This window comes from Lithobates pipiens, unplaced genomic scaffold (assembly GCF_037356315.1).
Source record: "Lithobates pipiens isolate NorthernLeopardFrog02 unplaced genomic scaffold, aLitPip1_a1.2 Scaffold_16, whole genome shotgun sequence".
NCBI classification, from domain to species: Eukaryota; Metazoa; Chordata; class Amphibia; order Anura; family Ranidae; genus Lithobates; species Lithobates pipiens.
In genome coordinates, this window is record NW_027507748.1 from 578353732 (window position 1) to 578374434 (window position 20703).

The 20703-nt window shown below is 45.6% G+C and overlaps 1 protein-coding gene across 1 annotated transcript in view; it reads left to right on the top strand.

Moving 5' to 3' along the window:
• The window catches only part of LOC143983738 (gametocyte-specific factor 1-like), a 189422-nt gene that overhangs the window by 124250 nt on the left and 44469 nt on the right, over positions 1-20703 (top strand). The window contains exon 6 of the mRNA XM_077483781.1: positions 12017-12097. Coding sequence (XP_077339907.1) covers positions 12017-12097 — 81 coding nt within the window. The remainder of the gene's footprint in view (positions 1-12016; positions 12098-20703) is intronic.

The window sequence follows — 20703 nt, forward strand, 5'->3', positions numbered from 1 at the left end:
TTTCAGGGTGAAGGGACCATTCCTCCGGGAACAACTGCCGGCGACTCGCGTAGTCCACCTGCCAATTCTTTATTCCTGAAATGAAGACTGCTGATAGGCAAGGAACATCCTTTTCCGTCCAAGCTAGAATATGGTCCACCGCTCTGAGTTGACCCTTAGTGCCCCCTTGGCCGATTGATCTAGGCCATAGCTGTGGCATTGTCTGATTGGATCCTGACAGGACAATGCCGTAACCTGAATGTTCAGGGCTTCAGAGCCAGAAGCACTGCCTGATTCTCAAGGATGTTGATGGGCAAGGCTTTTTCAGTTCTGGATCACTGTCCCTGGACAGTTGTCTATTCCAGTACTGCTCCCCAACCTGAAAGGTTGGTATGTTACCACTTTCCAGGTAACTGGTATGAAGGTTTTTGCCCTGCAGATTCCTGGATACCGAGCACCAACTGAGGCTCTGGAACAACTTTGGGGACAGCCGCATTGGCAAGTCTAAAGCTTGAATCCTTTTGTTCTAAGCTGACAGGATACTGTTTTGCAACAGTCTCAAATGGAACTGGGCATAGGGAAATGCTTTGAATTAAGTCACTATCTTTCCTAACAACCTCATGCAAAGGCAAATGGAGGGATCTCCTTTTGACCTGACCATCTGTACTAGCTCTCTTATGGCATTGGTCTTTGCCTGAGACAAGAACACCTTTTTCTGGGCTGTCTCTATGATCAGACCCAAGTACTCCAGCCTTTTTAGAGGTAACTGGTTGTAATGCATACGCTTTGCTCCAAACGAGCCACTGACTGGTCTATTAGCTATAGATCGTCTAGGTACGGCAAGACTGTTATGCCCTGTGCCCTTAACCTTGCTAGAGGTGGGGCCAGGACTTTGTAAACACCTGGGGTGCTGTAGCTAGCTCGAAGGGCAAGGCTACAAATTGGAAATGCTGCTGTTCTACTACCTCAAACTGCAGAAAACCTTTTGGTGAGCGGAAAACATAGGAACATGCAGATATGCATCCCTGATGTCGATGGATGCCAGAAGTTCTCCTTGTAGGATAGAAACCACTGACCTGATAGACTCCATGCAAAAAGGAGCTGATGTTAGGGAACTGATTTCGATTTTTTAGATCTAGAATGGGTCTAACCTCTCCATTTGGTTTTGGTACCGTAAAGAGGTTTGAATAAAACCCCAAATCATGCTCTATGGGGATTTGTATGATCACTCCCTGAGCCATTAATTGGTCTAGTGGCCGAAACAGAATTTTTTCCCTGGATCTTTGGGAACGTTTGACCTCAGAAAGCGAGACGGTGGAAAGTCCCGAAATTCCAGTTTTTACCCTAGTTACCGTGGAGATGACCCATCTGCCCTGAATTTCCTCTTGCCAGACTTCTGAGAACTGCAGAAGTCTCCCCCCCCACACTAGCAGGATTTTTTACCACAGGATTCCACAGCTTGGTGAATAGAATCTTTTAATGGCGTCTATGGCAAAACAATGCTTTTGGTAGTTCGGCCAAATCACAGGCTTTTTTACGGGACCCTCTTTAAGGGCCTGTCTAAATTGGTCATTGGGATTGACAGATTGCAGCGACTGCAAGCTGAGTAACGGCACCTGCCAAAGAAAAGGATTTTAACAGGAATTCCAACCTATTATCTGTTGGAGCCTTAAGCATTTGTACATTGTCTACTGGACAAGTTAGACTTTTATTCACACTGGAAATCGCAGCGTCAATGAGAATCTCTTTGGAGGGAGAAAATGTATTATCCGGGTGATCCTATTCAGCATAAATAAGCTGTTCTAGTAATGCATGGACAAGAAACGCATGCGAAGGCTGTGAAGGTTTTAAGGAACCCAAGGAAGAAACTGAAATTTCAGAAAGTAGAATAAACCATCTCCGTAAGATTGTATTAGCAACTCTCAGATTGCGAAGCAGAAAAGGGTTCATCTACGGTTTCTTCCACAGAGACGTCATTGGTTTCTTTCCTCCTGATCGCTTAAGGGGAAACACCATCCTGTGCCCACTGTTCCCCTTGCAAAGGGTCTAAGGTGGGGGAGGGGGCTCTAACATGCTTCCTATCCATTTGAATGGAGGATGCGATTAAAGCCGCTACACTTCCTACTAGGCACTTCAGAGCAGATGAAAAGGCATCTTGAGTCACGTATACAGGGGCTGAAATGAGAAAAGCAGCTCCACCACCAATTTTTGTTCCAATGACTCACCTTGGCTTGCCATGATTGGTATTTCAGGCGAGGATGACAGTGTGGAAACACAACTGGAGTTCCTAGCGCCTGGGGGTGAAACCTTTGGTACCCTTTTGGCCTTTTGTGGTGTCTTTTTATTTTTATTTTTTTTGGTATGCATAGTCCTAAGCAAAAAAGCAGAGGCACTATTTAATTGCACTAATTGCTGAACATAGTCTGACAGTATAATGCCGCTATATAAGTTCAGCCTAGTGCTGGGAAAAATGTCCTTCCCATATTAGGAATGCCACTTGCAGCCCTTACGTGCCCCACCGCTCCTCTGTCCTGAGTGTAGCCTGTTTGCTCCCCCTCGCTTTCAGCTGAGGAGAGACTGCTCCAGTTGATCCTTAAGCCTGTGCTTGTGCTGTGCGTCCTCGTTAACCCGCCCCCCTCCTTTTTGGACACAAGGGGGGCAGAGACCAATGACCCAAGCAGGCAGAGGAAAAAACATATGGAGCAAAACTTAAGACCTCCGCACCCCCCTCTTACCCTAGGAGGAATCCCCCTGTACAGACTGACACTGAGCTGAAGTGAAGACAACGGATTAAGGTATGTGCATATACTCCCTCTAGTGGAGACTTTAAGACATGACAACTTTTTTTTTCCCTTTACAGGCAAAACCTTGTTCTTTGATATATGAGGCCCAGGTACCATCCACCTTGGCCTCAGTGGCACTTTGGATGGATCCGGTCTGTGGAGGTTATTTAAATCCAGCATGGATCCCTCCTGGAGTCCCTCAGAGCACATCTTCACTCGTGACCAACACCTTACTAGTTATTACTATGGTGCTCTGTGTCCCGCAATGTACGATAAAGAAAAGCCAGCAAACAGTTTGCTGAAGACAAGCAGACTAAGGACATGGATTACTGGAACCATGTCCTGTGGTCTGGTGAGACCAAGATAAACTTATTTGGTTCAGATGGTGTCAAGCGTGTGTGGCGGCAATCAGGTGAGGGGTACAAAGACAAGTGTCTTGCCTACAGTCAAGCATGGTGGTGAGAGTGCCATGGTCTGGGGCTGTATTAGTGCTGCCAGCACTGGGGAGCTACAGTTCATTGAGGGAACCATGAATGCCAATATGTACTGTGACACACTGAAGCAGAGCATGATCCCCCTCCCTTCGGAGACTGGGCCGCGGGGCAGTATTCCAACATAACACCCCCCAAACACACCTTAAAGATGACCACCACCTTGCTAAAGAAGCTGAGGGTTAAAGGTGATGGACTGGCCAAGCATGTCTCCAGACCTAAACCATATTGAGCATCCTCAAACGGAAGGTGGAGGAGCGCAAGGTTTCCAACATCCACCAGCTCTGTGATGTCGTCATGGAGGAGTGGAAGAGGACTCCAGTGGCAACCTGTGAAGCTCTGGTGAACTCCATGCCCAATAGGGTTAAGGCAGTGCTGGAAAATAATGGTGACTACACAAAATATTGGCCCAATTTGGACATTTTCACTTAGGGGTGTACTCACTTTTGCCAGTGGTTTAGACATTAATCACTGTATGTTATTTAGACCTTACACTGTTATACAAGCGGTACACTCCTTTACATTGTAGCAAAGTTTCATTTCTTCACATGAAAACATATAATAAAATATTTACAAAAACTTTGAGGGGTTTACTCACTTTTGTGAGATACTGTTTAATAAAATCTGGAGGAAGTTTGGGGCCTGGTGCATACAGAGTTTCAGGAGCTATGATCCCGGCCGTCCTAGATTTCCTCCAAGCTGGAGCAGACCTAACTCTAGTAGTCAGTACCCTCAAGGTACAGTTATTGGCACTATCTAGCTTTTTGAATTGGAGGCTAGTAGAAGAGCCCTTTGTCAAGAGATTCCTTACGGCCATTAATTGTAGAGGGGTCCCCAACTTGCGGTTCCCTTCCTGGGACACCACCGAGTTGCAAAGTCTTTGTACCATTTTGAGCCACTAGAAGAACTACTCTGAAAGCTATAAACCCTGAAAATTGTGCTTTCGGTGGCACTGGTCTCCACTAGAAGGGTTAGATCCAGGCTCTCTCTTCTGCATCATTTTGCAAAACAAAATTATCCCCTTTTGCCCCCGGCTTTTCTCCCCAAAGTACCGTCTAGCTTCCATACATCGGAAAATAAATTTTAATGCCTTCATTTTGCAGAGACCCTGAAAGCGATAGAGGCTGGATTTAATAAAATAGACGCGAGGAGATGCTTGATCGCTTACAGTGAGCACACCAAGGAATAGCGATCCTCCACAAGCTTGTTTGTGTTTACAGGTCCAAGCAAGGGTAAAAGGGCATCTAAAAGTACCATCGGAAGGTGGATGACATCAGCCATCACGAAAGCATACAAAACAGCATACTTAACACCACCTTCATAAATGAATTCTCACTGCACAAGAGCGATTTCCACTTCTTGAGCTAAAAGGGCCAGAGCGTCTCCCCTCCAGCTATGCAAGGCCCCAACCTGGTCCAGGTTCCAGACATTGGTAAAACCTTATAGGCTGCATCTGCTTGCCAATCAAGACCAGTCTTTTGGCAGGACCAGATAGTTCTATTTTGTCCTCCGTAAGCCATCCTGGAAGATGACCTGGAAAAACAGTGTTCTTACCTGTTAACTCACTTTCCAAAAGGACTTTCAGGACAGCCACCCGAGAGATCATGGCTCCACCTCCCGAAGGAAACGCCTCCATCAGAGCTTTTTAAGGGAAGTCTCAACGCAGCCTCCTCAGTTTGTTTCCTCCAACCAGGAGGAACACCTCCAGTGGGAACCATGATCTCTTGGGTGGTCCCGGGGGTTTGGGTTCTCACCTGGGGTTCTTTCTTTTTTTAGGAGCTGGTCCTCCCATCTGCCTCCCAGTGGGGATGGTCCCATGGGCTCTCCCTCCCCCTTCAGTGCTCGGGGAGAGCCAGTATGTTGGAGGTCCTGTGCCCTGTTTTTTGGCATTGGAGTGGTGGCCGCGTGCAGCGCGCGCTGCATTGTGGGTGAGCGGTCGTCATCTTCTGGGCGGCCAGGAGTGCTTCGGCGTCCTTCGGGAAAGGGCGGGCCTTCTGGCGGTGCGCCGCGTCATTTCCTGGCGCTGGAACGCAGGGGGAGAGAGAGGAGGACCAACTGGCGCCTTTATTTCCGGTCGGCGCAGCAACGATTTTTGAATCTGGGACTGGCGGCGGTGTGTCTGTTTGCAGCCATGGAGAGCGGTACAGACAAGGGGGCAAGCCAAGGCGTCAGCAAGGTGTAGGTAGGAGCAGTGCTCTGATTTGCCTGGATCCTATGCTCCTGTGGGGGCGGGGAGTGATCACCCTTCAGCAGAGATCAGTGTTCACTAAATGAAAGCCCAGCCCCCCCGCAGTTAGTAACACACCTCTAGGAACACTTAACCCCTACACTGCCACCCACTGGTTAACCCCTTCACTGCCAGTGTCATTTACACAGGAATCACTGCATTTATATAGCAGTGATTACTGTATAAATGACAATGGTCCAAAAAATGTGTCAAAAATGTCCAATGTGTCCGCCGCACTGTCGCAGTCACAATAAAAATCGCTGATCGCAGCCATTACTAGTAAAAAAAAATTAAATAATAAAAAAAAAATAAATGGCATAAAACTATCCCTATTTTGCAAACGCTATAACTTTTGCGAAAACCAATCAATCGCTAATTGCGATTTTTTTTTTTTTTTTTTTTTTTTCAAAAAATATGTAGAATACGTATCGGCCTAAACTGAGGGAAAAATGTTTTTTTAATATATATATATATATATATGCCTTTTTTTTCCCAAAATTGTCGCTCTATTTTTTTATAGCGCAATAAATAAAAACCGCAGGGGTGATCAAATACCACCAAAAGAAATCTGTGTGAAAAAAGGACGTCAAATTTGTTTGGGAGCCACGTCGCACAAACTCGCAATTGTCAGTTAAAGCAACGCAGTGCAGAATCGCAAAAAGTGGTCTGGTCTTTGACCAGCAAAATGGTCCGGTCTGTAAGTGGTTAAAGATTAACTTAAGGCTACCTTTCAGGCATTCAGGTCTAATCTATCAGACGAGCCTGGAACGTTGGGAGAGCCTAGAGCCCAGCAGCCTTCCTTGGAGCCGCAAGGGTGTTCTCAGTTGCTGACTGGGGGAGGGTTGTCTCAGGACACCTCACAGGATTCTTTTTCACTGGCCTTAGTGAAGTCTGACTCAGAAGAGGAAGATTCGGAAGCAGCTTCCAAGTACAAATCATTGGAAGAAGTGGGAGGCCTCAAAGTGATATATGCCACTTGATGTATTGAGGAAGAGAAGAAAGAGCTCTCCCTACATGATCGCATGTATGCGGGGCTAGGGGATTCCAGATCTTGCACATTTCCGGTGCATTCCCTGGTGTTCGACATGATCAAGAGATAGTGGTTGGAGCCTGAGATTAAACCCTTTTTTTCCCCAGAGCACACAGGAGGAGGTTTGCCTTTTGAAGAGAACAAAGACCTAGTTTGGAACAAGGTACCAAAGTTAGACTCGGCCTTCTCTCAGGTTTTAAAATTGACAGATCTAGCCTTCGAAGATATGGGCGCGTTAAAGTAACCCATGGATAAGAAGATTGGTCTACTTCTAAAAAGATCCTGGCAGTCGGTGATGATGAATTTGAAACGGCTATGGCAACAACCTGTGTGGCAAGAAATCTGGATCATTGGGTTAACCAGTTAAAGTCTCATATTTTAGCCGATTTCCCTAAGCAGGGGATTTTGGATTCCTTTGCTACTCTTTCAGCAGCAATTACGTACATTGCTGATGCCTCGGCGGAGTCTGTCCGCATGACAGCCAGGTCAGCCGCCCTGACAAACTGTTAGAAGGGCTTTGTGGCTGAAAACCTGGCCAGGGGATGCGGCCTCAAAAAATAGGCTATGTAGCATTCCTTTTGCGGGGGATTTGTTGTTTGGCTCAGAATTTAGAATCCATTCTGGACCGAACAGTGGATAGTAAAAAATCCTTTCCGGTAAAGAAAACCGGCGCACACACAAACGTTTTTTCAGGGTCCCAGGGGACAAGCCGAGGATAGGACGCAAAACAGGAGGAAGCCTTGGGCGGGCAAAAACCCAAGGGCAAAGGGGGAGTTCTCCTCAATCCTCCTGCGTCCACCACCAAGCCACAATGACCCACTCGTCAGAGTGTAAGGGAGAATCCAGGAGTTTCTCCCTCAGTGGGGGGGCCATTACCCAGAATCAGTTTATTTTGAGGATGGTTTCCCATGGTTACAAAATAGTTTATGCAGTTCCCCTCAAAGGCTCCTGTTCATGAACGTTCCCAGAGATAGTCAAGGCCCTCGCTATGAAGTCCCTAATTCAGGACCTGATGTTTTAGGGGGCCATTGTGCCAGTCCCAACATGGGACTGGGTCATGGATTTTATTCCCATGTGTTCCTGGTAAGAAAGCCTTTGGGAAGGTTCCGACTCATCTTAAATCTGAAGGGACTGAACAAGTCTGTGCGGTACAAAGGTTTGGATGGACTATATTTTTTTCCATAAGAAACCTGAATCGGGTGCTATATGGCATCCATAGATTTGCAGGATGCGTATCTCCATGTCCCTATTTGGGTCGGGTCTCAGATACTTAAGGTTGGCACTAAAGGGAAGGGAGCAAGGTCGTTCACCTTCAGTTCAGGGCCCTCCCATTTGGTCTGTCATCGTTCCCGAGAGTGTTCACCAAAATCATGGCAGAAGCTTTAGCTCCCCTCTGCCTGGAGGGAATCTCTGTAATTCCCTATCTGGCCATCTGTTATTTTTCGACCAGACCAGGGTTTGAGAAAGGATCTGGACAGAGCCTGCATCCAACTAAGAGTTAGGATGGATTATAAATCTGCAAAAGTCAAATTTGGTACCCGCTCAGGAAGTGACGTTCCTGGGGTTTCGAATAGGCTCGCTAGACCAAAAGATTTTCCTGCCGGAAGAGAAGGAGAAGCTGGTACAGGGGGTAGCTCAACTGCAATCCAATCAGCCCCTGTCCATCAGGAAGGTTATGTCGGTTTTGGAAACTTTGACTTCCTCCATCCTGGAGGTCCAGTGGGCAAGGCATCACTTCAGACCTCTTCAGGCTTTCTTATTGAAGGTCTGGGATTGTCAGCAAAGTTCACTGGACGATCTGGTGAGGATCCCCACCTCGGGAAAGAGAGGTCTGTGGTGGTGGAGAAACCAAGAGATACTTTCGGAAGGCATGTTGTGGTCCTTCCCGGTCCAGGTGTGGCTGACAGACGCCAGTGCCTTGGGGGGCTCACTTGGACACCCAGTGGGTTCAGGGCTCATGAGGTGGAGAGGTCCTGAAATTGGAGGGAACTGAAGGCAGTGGAGAGGGCAGTGTTGGCCCTCTCAGGTGTTATTCAGAAGCAACACGTCCAAGTCCTATCGGACAATGCCACAGTTGTGGCATACTTGAACAGGCACCAGAAGCAGGGCACTTCAGGATCTAGCAAAACGTATCCTGGTGTGAGCAGAGCAGTTTACTCTATCCTTGTCAGCGATCCACCTAAAGGGATCCCTAAACGAAAAGCAGACTTCCTGAGCAGGAACCAGGTCCTAAAGGCAGAGTGGCAGTTGAATCCGGAGGTCTTCAGACTGATTGGGGAAAGATGGGGTCAGCCAGAGGTAGATCTCATTGCCACTCAGGAAAATGCCCAGGTCCCTCTCGTTTTCTCCCTGAACAGGCATGAGAAGTCGTTGGGAGTAGATGCCTTGGCACACAGCTGGAATTCTCACCTATTCTACGCCTTTCCCCCATTTCAGTTGATTCCGCGGGTGTTAAGCAAGATCAGAAGAGAGAAGGCAGGGGTAATTCTGATCACTCCCTTTTGGCCCAAAAGACCGTGGTTCTCGGCCCTACTACAGATGCAGCAAAAACCATTCTGGCATTGCCCTCTAAGACTAGATCTCCTCCGCCAGGGCCCTCTCGTCCATCAAGAGCTAGTGAAACTAAGGCCGCGTACACACGGACGGACTGTCTGACGGACTTGGTCCGCTGAAACGTGTTTCAGCGGACAGTCCGCTCGTGTGTGGGCTTCAGCGGACTTTTTCAGCGGACAGTCTGGCGGACTAAGTCTTTCGGAATTTCCGTAATATTGTCCGTCCAACTTTGGTTTCAGCGGACAGTCCGCTCATGAGTAGGCAAGTTGGACGGACTAAGTATGGCGCATGCTCAGAAAGGATTTACACGGCCGAAGGTTGCATTGCAGTGTATTGGACGTCGTATTTCTAGTCCCGTCGTACGTGCTGTACACGTCATCGCGCAAGCTTTCAGCGGACTGTCTGTTCATCGTGTGTGGTCAAGTCCGTTCATTCAAAAGTAGGACGGACTGTCTATCGGATTGTCTGACGGACTTAGTTGGCCAGACAGTCCGCCCGTGTGTACGCGGCCTAAGGCTTACGGCCTGGTTTCTGAGGAGCAGCTCTTGAAGAGAAAGGGGTTCTCAGATAGGTTGGTGGCTAACCAGTTGTCTATTAGGAAGAAAGTCACCAGGGCAATATATTTGAAATATTGGAAGGTGTTCAACTGTTGGCGTAAGACCTCGGCTAGATCACCGAGACAGATTGCTTCGGTTCTGGAATTCCTACAAGAGGGGGCAGATAAGTTGGCAATCAGCACCCTCAAGGTGCAGGTGGCCGCTCTAAGGGTCTTCTTGGAGAAACCTAGAGCATCGGACCCTCTAGTAGTCGGGTTCTTTAGAGCTCTTTCTCGATCTAGGCATGTTGTATCTAAAAGCTGCCCAGGCTGGGACCTGTCTACTGTCCTGCAGTCCCTGACCAAGGATCCATTCGAACCTATTGTTTCAGCCTCCCTAAGATGGATTACATTAAAAACGTGTTTTTTTTGTTTTTGTTTTTTTAGTGGCCATTACTTCAGCTCGCAGAGTCAGTGAGTTGCAGGCTTTGTCAATCAGGGAGCTGTTCTTCTTTTTTTTTTTTTTTTTTTCTTTTTCGGACAGGATAGTCCTTAAAACAGACCCTAATTTTTTGCCTAAAGTGGCGTCATTTCAAAATCGATCCCAGGAGATAATTCTCCCTACATTCTGCTGTAATCCATCGGGTAAGAAAGAAGAGGAATTCCATACCTTGGCTGTTAAGAGAGCAGTTCTAAGTTATTTAGAAGTCACAAAGACTTTAGACATAGGGATGCACTCTTTATTTTATTTTCCGGTAGTAAAAATGGAAAGCAGGCTTCCAAAAGAACCATAGCCAGATGGCAATTTCGGAAGCCTATTCCTGTGCTGGCCAGAAGAGTCCAGTGAGTGTCCGGGCTCATTCCACAAGGGCTACAGCGGTGAGTTGGACAGAGAAAGCTGGCTCCACCCCCGAACAGATATGTAAGGCTGCTACCTGGTCAAGTCTGACGACATTTGCCCGCCATTATAGATTAGATCTCATGACGGCTGGGGATCAGGCTTTTGGAAGGAAAGTCTTACAGGCTGTTGTCCCGCCCTGAATGGAGTAAGTCTCGGTAATCCTCTCGGGTGGCTGTCCTGAAAGTAGTTTTGGAAAATTCAAGTTAGACTTACCAGTAACATGTTTTCCAGTAGACTTTCAGGACAGCAGTAACCCACCCTGTCTTTTTATGTTGATTGCTGTAATGCTATGATATACCTGTCCCTTATGTGTTGCAGCAGGGGTTGGAGAATCTCTACAAACCACTTAGGAGGCTGCGTGGAAACTTCCTTTAAAAAGCTCTGATGGAGGAGGTGTTTCCTTTGGGAGGTGGAGCCATGATCTCTCGGGTGGCTGTCCTGAAATTCTACTGGAAAACAAGTTGCCGGTAAGTCTAACTTGAATTTTTTCTAGGAATCTTCCAGGTCGGCGTTGGTTCCCTCCCTATTTTGTTTGTGGACTATGTAGACATAAACGATGCTGCGCTAATGAAGTGTTTAAATATTGTTTATTCTGAGCCTTTGGTTATTTAATACTGAGGGACTACTCCCTATGGTTGAACTTTTATAATGTGGGTCATGTGATTCCTGTGCTAGGTGGGAGGAGCCTACCTCTTTGTAAGCTGTCCCGTAAAAAGTGAGTTGACAGGTAACACGGTTTTCCTGATTCTTCAGCAGAATAAGGTGGTATAGTCCTTTTGTTTAACTAAGGTGGTTTCCTCTTTCTACCAGGAATAAGATTTTGTCTTTAGTCTTTTTGCCCTAATTTTAAGAAAAATGTGCTTCACTCTCTGGATGTTGAAAGAGCTGTTCATATTTATCTGAATTTTACAGCTTTTTTTTCACTTACATTTTTCAATTTACTAATACTAGAGAGTGCCAAATCTGGTGCAGATCTACATACAAACCAATCAGCTGACATTTTTTTTTTTGTCAAAGCTTATTTCATGGCATCTGTGGGCATAAAGCATGCTTGCCTATTTCCAATCTTTCCTGTGCACCAACACTTCTGGTATTTTTATTTTTTATTTTGCTGTTGGCACCCAACACTACTAGTTTGTGGCCGTTCCCTTTTGGCGTATCCACTGCACTTGTTTTCATCTGTGCTTTTTCTGCTACGCTCTCAGGGCATCCCCATTCTGGGATACTTGGATGATCTACAGAAACAGATCAGACCTGGTCAGTCAGCGTTCAACAGTTCACATCCTGCAAAGGCTTCAGAAATTGTTGCATGTTACTCCCTAAATAGGTTTAAAAGGTGAACTTTTTAAGAAAATAGGATGTTTGGCATGTCATAAAATCCTTTTCTTGAAATTCATTAGGGTCCAGTTCACTCCTATAACTGCTTGATACAAAAATTAGATACTTGGAATGGTAGAGTTTTACGTAGAATTATATGTTCTCATTTGATTGCTTAAGTCTATTTTGTTTGCTTTTAGCTGATGAAAAAAGCCTGTACAAGAGAGATGTCAACCCAAGCCAATGGAGTGCTCCACCATGTACTGAAGACTGGGATAAAGGTATATGAATTACAATATTAAAGTTCTGTTTGCATACATTGTACTTTCGCCTTCTTTTATGGCTAGGCACGGAATGATCAGTTTGCCTTTCAGCAATATTTTCCGACTTGTATGTTTGAAGATTAGGGTAAGTAGCTTTCAATGAAGGGAAAATACAGTAGATAAGCAAATTCATAATCTTCTAGTTTCCTCATACCTGAGTAAAAGCAGTTGGTCACCTGGGTTCCCAGAAAGGAAACTCTGTAACCCAATATTACTAATTGAAGGGGCTTCTGTCTTGGAGCTACAAAACCTGTTTAAAACAGAGTTTGAAGTATCAATTTTCTTATGCCTGTTCACAATTGTGAACTGCTTGTGAACAGAACAATTTTTGATGTTTTGGCTGTCATGCTACAATTCACAATAGCAAGCCCATTATTGTGCAAAGGGCCCTGTTCACACCAATGCATCAAGCAGTAGCACAACTTCAGAAAAGGTTCAGGTGATTCTTTTGGTGCATTTTTGGCTCTTTGGGGTTCAGTTGGAACATACATGCCTTTTTGGCTTTTTTTTTAATTTATTTTTTGTGCATAACAACCAGTATCCTAGCAACATCTACTTTAACCAGAATGCAACGGAAGATGGAGAAGACAGGCTGGATACAATGAAAGTGATATGGCTGATTTAGGAACTGACCTTGCCGTACAATCCCAAACTGTAATTACAAGGATTGTCTGCAAGCATCAAAGGGTCTTGGAGTACATTTCCTATAGTGCGATTGTAGATTGGGATCTTTACCCAGCCTTGCTGCAAAAACCAAACCGTAAGCTTATTTTTAAAAATGTTTTCTTTGATATGCTAATGTATAATTTGCACTAATAACCAGGCTAGACCTGTTCTTCATTACAATAACATTCATGCCCAAACACATGAGCCCAGGAACAATGTTTTAGTTTTAGCTGCAAGAAGTCTACATTTTATAATCCATCTGCCACTTTAAATATGCCAGTGTATCACCACACTCATGCTTTACCCTTTCTGGTGTGCTTTCTTTTGGTGGTATTTGATTACCCCTGCGTTTTTTTATTTTTTGTGCTATAAACAAAAATAGAGTGACAGTTTTGAAAAAAAAATGCATTTTTATACTTTGTTATAATAAATATCCCCCAAAAATATATATAAAAAAAAAGCATTTTTTCCCTCAATTTAGGCCGATACGTATTCTTCTACATGTTTTTGGTAAAGAAATTCGCAATAAGCGATTGGTTTGCGCAAAAGTTATAGCATTTACAAAATAGGGGATAGTTTTATAGCATTTTTATAAAAAATATTTTTTACTAGTAATGGCAGCGATCGGCTATTATTATTTTTTTTTTTCTTTTTATTGTGACTGCGACATTATGGCGGACACATCGGACATTTTTGACACGTTTTTGGGACCATTGTCATTTATACAGCAATCACTGCTATATAAATGCAGTGATTCCTGTGTAAATGACACTGGCAGTGAAGGGGTTAACCAGTGGGTGGCAGTGTAGGGGTTAAGTGTTCCTAGGGGTGTGTTACTAACTGTTGAGGGCTGGACTTTCATTTAGTGAACACTGATCTCTGCTCCAATCACATGGAGCAGAGATCAGCGTCACTAGTTGCTAAGCAGAATGGGGAGATACTGTTTACAACGGCATCTCTCCGTTCAGCCGCCCCGTGAGACTATCGCGGGAATGCCCGCAGCGATCGAGTCCGCAGGACCCGCGACCGGACTCACGAGGGTCCCGACCAGCATGCGAGCGCGCCGCCGGCAGCGTGCTCGCGATTGCAGAGCGGCATTAAAGAGTGGACGTACCTGTACGCCAATATGGCTGCCCGTGCCATTCTGCCGACGTACATCGGCGTGCGCTGGTCGGGAACTAGTTAATGTGACCTCGCAATTAAGTTTTTGGTCTAATCTCGCTTTTTTGCCTTTCCAGGGCTAAGATAAATGTCATCTAGATGTCCTCGCTCCTCCTCAATGCCGCCATCTTACAGCATCAGTCTCACCAGAATAACCTGTATAAAGGGAAAAATGCCTTATAGTGCTTATATTATAAAAGCAAGAATATTAAAATGCAGACCAAATCCACTCATAGTTCAGGTGCTTCCAGCGTTCTACAAGTTGCGCCTCAGGAACACACTGCTTCCTCAGGGCTATTTATACTGGACGGGTTGGCACTTTATATATCCATCTGGGCCATCGCTGTTAATCCTAGAGTTAGCAGCCTTCCATTGCAGCTTCTTAGATCTTCAAACAAAAAAAATATGGTTTTCCAAATTTTTCAAAAATTTGTAGTGTGTGGCGTGCATTTGTATTCAGCCCCCCAAGTCAATACTTTGTAGAACCACCTTTCGCTGAAATTGCAGCTGCAAGTGTTTTTGGGGATGTCACTACCAGCTTTACACATCTAGAGAGTAAGGATGAGCTCCGGCGTGTTCGTATGCAGCACGTGCAGGGCCCGCCAGGAAGTCGGCACTGCATAGCTCTAATCGCAGGCAGTGAGACATTTCCCGATCTCTGCAGCCATGCATCGGGGACAATGTCTCACTGCCTGTGATTAGTGCAGTCCTGAATTCCCGGTGGGCTCTGCACGTGCTGTATGCGAATAAATGCCAGAGCTCATCCTTAATAGAGAGTGACATCATTGCCCATTTGCAAACTAGCTCATGCTGTGAACACCACAGATTCTAAATTAGATTCAGGATTGGGCCATTCTAACGCATGAATATGCTTTGATCTAAATCATTCTATTGTAGCTCTGGCTGTATGTTTAGGGTCATTGTCCTGCTGGAAGGTGAACCTCCGCCCCAGTCTCAAGTCTTTTATACAATAACAGGTTTTCTTCTAAGATTGCCCTGTATTGGGCTCCATCCCACTTCCCATAATTTCTGACCAGCTTCCCTGTACCTGCTGAATAAAAACATCCCCATAACATGCTGCTGCCACCCCCATGTTTCACAGCGAGGATGGTGTGTTCAGGGTGATTTGCAGTGTTCTTTTTCCACCACACATAGCGTTTGGCTTTAACCACTTCAGCTCTGGAAGAATTTAGCCCCGTCTTGACCAGAGCACTTTTTGCAATTCGGCACTCCGTCTCTTTAATTGACAATTGTGCGGTCATGCAATGGGGCTCCCAAACAAAATAGATTTTGGGACACAAATAGAGCTTTCTTTTGGTGGTATTTGATCACCCCTGCGGTTTTTATTTTTTGTGCTATAAACAAGAGCGACAATTTTGAAGAAAAAAAACAAATTTTTTACTTTTTGCTATAATAAATACCCCCAAAAATATATATCTAAAAAACTATTTTTTCCTCAGTCTAGGCTGATAACTATTCTACATATTTGTGGGTAAAAAAATCGCAATGAGCGATTGGTTTGCTCAAAAGTTATAGCATTTACAAAATAGGGGATAGTTTTACGGCATTTTTATAAAAAAAAAAAATATATATATATATATAATATATAATTTTTTTTAGATGCCGATCAGTGATTTTTATCAGGAGTGCGACATTATGGCGGACACAACGGACATTTTTGACACATTTTTGGGACCAATGTCATTTATACAGCAATCAGTGCTATACAAATGCACTGATTCCTGTGTAAAGGACATGGACAGTGAAGGGGTTAACCACTAGGTGGCAGTGTGTCCTAGTGGCGTGTTACTAACTGGGGACGTGGCTGTGTTTTACAGATCACTGATCTCTGCTCCAATCAGTGTCACTGTTGCTAGGTAGAACAGGGGGATGGTTGTTTCCTAGGATATCCCCGTTCTCCTCCGTGAGGCGATCTCGGGTATCCCAGCAGCGATCGAGTCCACGAGACCCGTGACCGGACTCAGAGGTTCCCGCCGCCTCTTAAAGGGCAACGTACAGGTACTTGATTTTACCTGTACGTGCCCTTCTGCCGATTGTATATTGCAGTGAGGTGATCGGGAAGTGGTTAATGCTCAAAAGTTCAATTTTGGTTTCATCTGACCAGAGCACCTTCTTCCACGTTTGCCGTGTCCCCCACATGGCTTCTCCCATACTGAAAACAGGCGTTCTTATGGCTTTCTCTTTTTGCCGTTCTTCCACAAAGGCCTGATTTGTGGCATGCATGACTAATAGTTGTCCTGTGAACAGATGCTCCCACCTGAGCTACAGTTCTCTGCAGCTCCTACAGAGTTACCATGGGCTTCTTGGCTGCCCTCTTTGACTAATGATCTCTTTGCCCGGCCTGTCAGTTTAGGTGGACATGTATGTCTTGGTAGCTTTGCAATTGTGCCATACACTCAATTTTTGGATGAATTGAACAGTGCTCCGTGAGATGTTTAAAGCAGGTTTAAGTTATAAAAAATATCCCAAGCTTTGAACTTCTCCACAACTTTATCCCTGACCTGTCTCCTGTGTCTCTTGGCCTTCTCTGAGGTCTTTATAGGGCTGTATTTATACTGAGATTAAATTACACACAGTTGGACTCTATTTACTAATTGTGTGATTCTGAAGGCAATTGATTCCACTAGATTTTAGTTAGGTGTATCAGAGTAAAGGGGCTGAATACAAATGCACGCCACACTTTTCAGATATTTGTACAAAGCTTTTGAAAAACATTTTTCTTTCCACTTCACAATTATGTGCCACTTTGTGTTGGTCTATTATAAAATCCCAATAAAATACATTTACGTTTTTGGTTGTAATATGACAAAATGTGGAAAATAAGGGGTATGAATAAGTTTTCAAGCCACTGTATATCAAGTGATTGCCAACCCGTCCAATAGGAGCCCCCCTGAGGATGCCACGTGTCTCTGTGGCACAACGCGTAGGGGAGGGGCAGTAGGACGGCACGGCGCCTGTACTCAGTGTGAAGATACTTGCATCGTGGCTTGTGCGGTGTCATGGATATATCGGATAAAAGATGCAAGCTATAAAGTGGTGTGCTGGAAGCACCTGAACTATGTGAGTGAATGGGGGGGTAAGTACTTTTCATTTTTTATATTCACTTTTGAAATCTAAAGTTTATGTGGAATAATCTGAATTTCAAGTGTGTACTTAACCACTTAAGGACCGCCGCATGGCAATGTACGTCGGTACAATGGCACCGACAGGCACAAGCACGTACATGTACGTGCTTGCCTTCCAGCGGGTGGGGGGTCCGATCGGACCCCCTCCCGCTGGATGCGGCGGTCCGTTTCGCTTCAGGAGTGATCCGGGATGAGGGGATGGCCGTTGGTTTCTGGCCATCCCCTCTCGATCGCGCCTGATGAATGAGAAGCTTCCCCCGCTGTGTATTGTAAACACAGGCAGGGAGGAAGTGATGTAATTCTCCTCGGGAGCGGTCTTTTTGACCGGACTGCGAGGAGAACACAAAGTAAGTGCACCAAACACTACACTGACACGTAGGTACACATAGGCACACAAATGCCCCCCCCCCCCCCCCAGTCACAGTGTCACTGATTGCAGTGATCATTTATTTACTGATCACTGCATTTAGTGTCAGTTGTGACAGTAAAAACTGTCAGGGCGGTTAGTGTTAGGTCCAGGGTAGCCCCCTACCCCCCCAATAAAGGTTTAACCCCCTGATTGCCCCTAGCATTAACCCTTTCACCCCCTTTTGCCAGTGTCACTAAGCGATCGTTTTTCTGATCGCTGCATTAGTGTCACTGGTGCCACTAGTTATTAGGTTCACCGCCAGGTTTTTATAGCGCTAAGTACCCCCATATACTACCCAATAATGGCTTTAACCCCCTGATTGCCCCTAGTTAACCCTTTCACCGGTGATCACCGTTTAAGTGTTATGGGTGACTCTGGTTAGTTTGGTGGGTGCCCTGATGCTATAAAAAGCATTTATTACCCAATATAATAATAAAGGTTTAACCCCCTGATCACCCGGCGGGTGATATCAATTGGGTTTTAGGGTCAGGGTCTGCGTTGCCCCAGGCAGCGCTAGGTTAGTGCCAGTACCGCTAACACCCACGCGCAAAGCATAAACCCCCCGTAGTGGTATAGAATCTGAACAGATCTATACTAGCGTCCCCAGCAGTTTAGGGTTCCAAAAAAACGCATTGTTAGCGGGATAAGCCCAGATACCTGCTGGCACCTGCGTTTTGCCCCTCTGCCCAGCCCACCCAAGTGCAGTATCGATCGATCACTGTCACTTACAAAACACTAAACATAACTGCAGCGTTCGCAGAGTCAGGCCTGATCCCTGCGATCGATAACACTTTTTTTGGGTAGCGTTTTATATTTAAATCCTGAAGGCAGTGCTTGGTTTTTGGCGGCCCCGTACGTGGCTAGGCTCCCAAAAAGTCCCCCACGTGTGGTATCCCCGTACTCGGGAGAAGCAGCAGAATTTATTTTGGGGTGTAATTTCACTTATGCCCATAGCATGTGTGAGCAATATATCATTTAGTGACAACTCTTCCTTCCCTGCAAAGGTAAAGCATAATGGACTACTATGCATCGCATAGTAGTCCATTATGTGTCACTTACCTAACGCAGGAGCCAGCGAAGTCACCGCTGTCCCCTGTAGTCCGGCGCATCCATCTTCTCGGTGGATCTCGCTGTTGCGCCGCTGTCATTCGGCGAAGCCGCCACTCCCACACATGCGCACAGGAGCCGCCACGCGCGGCAAATTCGCCGTTGACTGTGCCGCGCTCAGTGCGCCTGCGCGCCGCTGTCTACGGCGCCTGTGCCGTAGACAGCGGTGCCTGTCTTTCAGCAAATATCTCCTAAACCATGTAGGTTTAGGAGATATTTCTTGGACCTACAGGTAAGCCTTAATCTAGGCTTACCTGTAGGTCAAAGTGTGTTGTAAGGGTTTACAACCACTTTAAAATTTTGTATTTTTATAACCTGTTAGTGGAGTAAAGCGCGGCACTGATGGGCACTAATAAATTTGCTGTTAATATTTTTATTTTTATAAATTCTGCATAAAACATTTAACTGTGTAATTTCATAAGCTAATTTAGGAGGGCGTGTTTAGGGGCAGGGTGTTGGGTTGGTTGGAGCAACTGATGGCGAATAACTCTTAAAGTCTGGCTAGTAGCTCAGCAAATTTTGATCCCTGGACTAGTACACATGGGCTGAATGTCAGACGGCATCAGCTGGTTCAATAGAAACCAGCCGACATTCAGCCCCGTTGAAAGCTCATGAATTAAAACAGTCTGCCTACCCCCGTCAAAACACAATAGCACAGCAGGGGAGATCGCTGTACTAACATCGGATTGTTGATACAGCGGCTTTGACCTGAGCTGTCAGTTTTTATTTGTTTAACCCAGCGGTGTGATGTGTGTACAAGACTTTAGGGTCCTTTTCCATGGGCTTTCCACCCAGCAGACTCCGTTTTGCCCAGCAAGGGATCGCTCTGCTGATCCCTGCTGAGCAGGCGGGTGGCAGGTCGATCTCTGCTCACTGCGGAGACAGACCACCCATCTATTTTCATCCAAACTGATCCACCAGACGGATGGAAAATAGGGTTTCCATCCATCTGGATTTCACGGACAGGATCAGATGTCAGCGTACATGTCCCCTTTAACATCCGCTACTCCAGAGAAGTGAATGAAGCATCCAATTAGGCCTGCCTGAATAACTGACAGGCGAACCTGATTGGAGCACCTGTGTGAAAGGGGCCTTAGGCTGATTTATCTGCAACAATGTCACATTTTTTTGGACCCTTACCAGCTTTAATACAGCCATCACTGTCCAGGACTCAAGTGGCCAGGCTTCCGCTCCACCCCCACAGTCTCTACCAGATGCAGAATGTTAAATACCTTCTCTAGAGGACATAGATGTTGAGGAGAATGAAGAGCACTTGGGGCAATGTTATAGGAGGCCATGGAAGAAAAATACCACTTTCTGAGCGATCGTCCGATAATCTGACTATTCTCACAACAATTCATGTAAAATTACCAGAAGGGACAAGCACAAATTTTTTTCTCGTATGATAACAGAACAAATGAGTTTTGCTTTACTCTGTACAGTATTCGTCCATAAAGACTCGAGTAAGAACACGCATGCTCGGAAACAAAAGAATGCATTACATCATCGCAGGAAGTTGAATTCTGTCTTGCAAGAATTTTCATAACTACTAGTAACCTAATAGTTTTCGATATGAGACTAGTATGCAAAAAAGATGATCATTTGTACGATTTTGGACTGCTTTATAGGAGACTTTTCCTTTTCAGTCTTAAACATTTTAGAGTACCTGCTGAATATCTTAGTTCGTTCAGTCTGGTGATAAAGTTTGAGGCTCACCTCTGCAACCAGCTATTACTGCAATTTGTGTTTGTGAAGCTGCAGCTAATTGGACAAAGGCGATGAACAATCAGCAGGATCATGTTTTGCAGGACCACGCTTTAGCGGAGCACTTGCTTGACCTTCCACTTCACTTTTTTTGTGTTGATACCCTAAAACAAGTCATGTCACAAATCTCCAGAATGACTCTGATTCCTGTCTGCCTGTAGAGACGGCTCACATGTATGCCCTTTGACGGAGGACATCACTTTGGCGAAGCTCTTGACAAACTCATCAAAGGTGCCTCAGGAGGGATGGTCCTTCTTTTACAGCAGAGGGTTCCAACATCCCCCCTCACTGACATCTACCTACTCGCAACA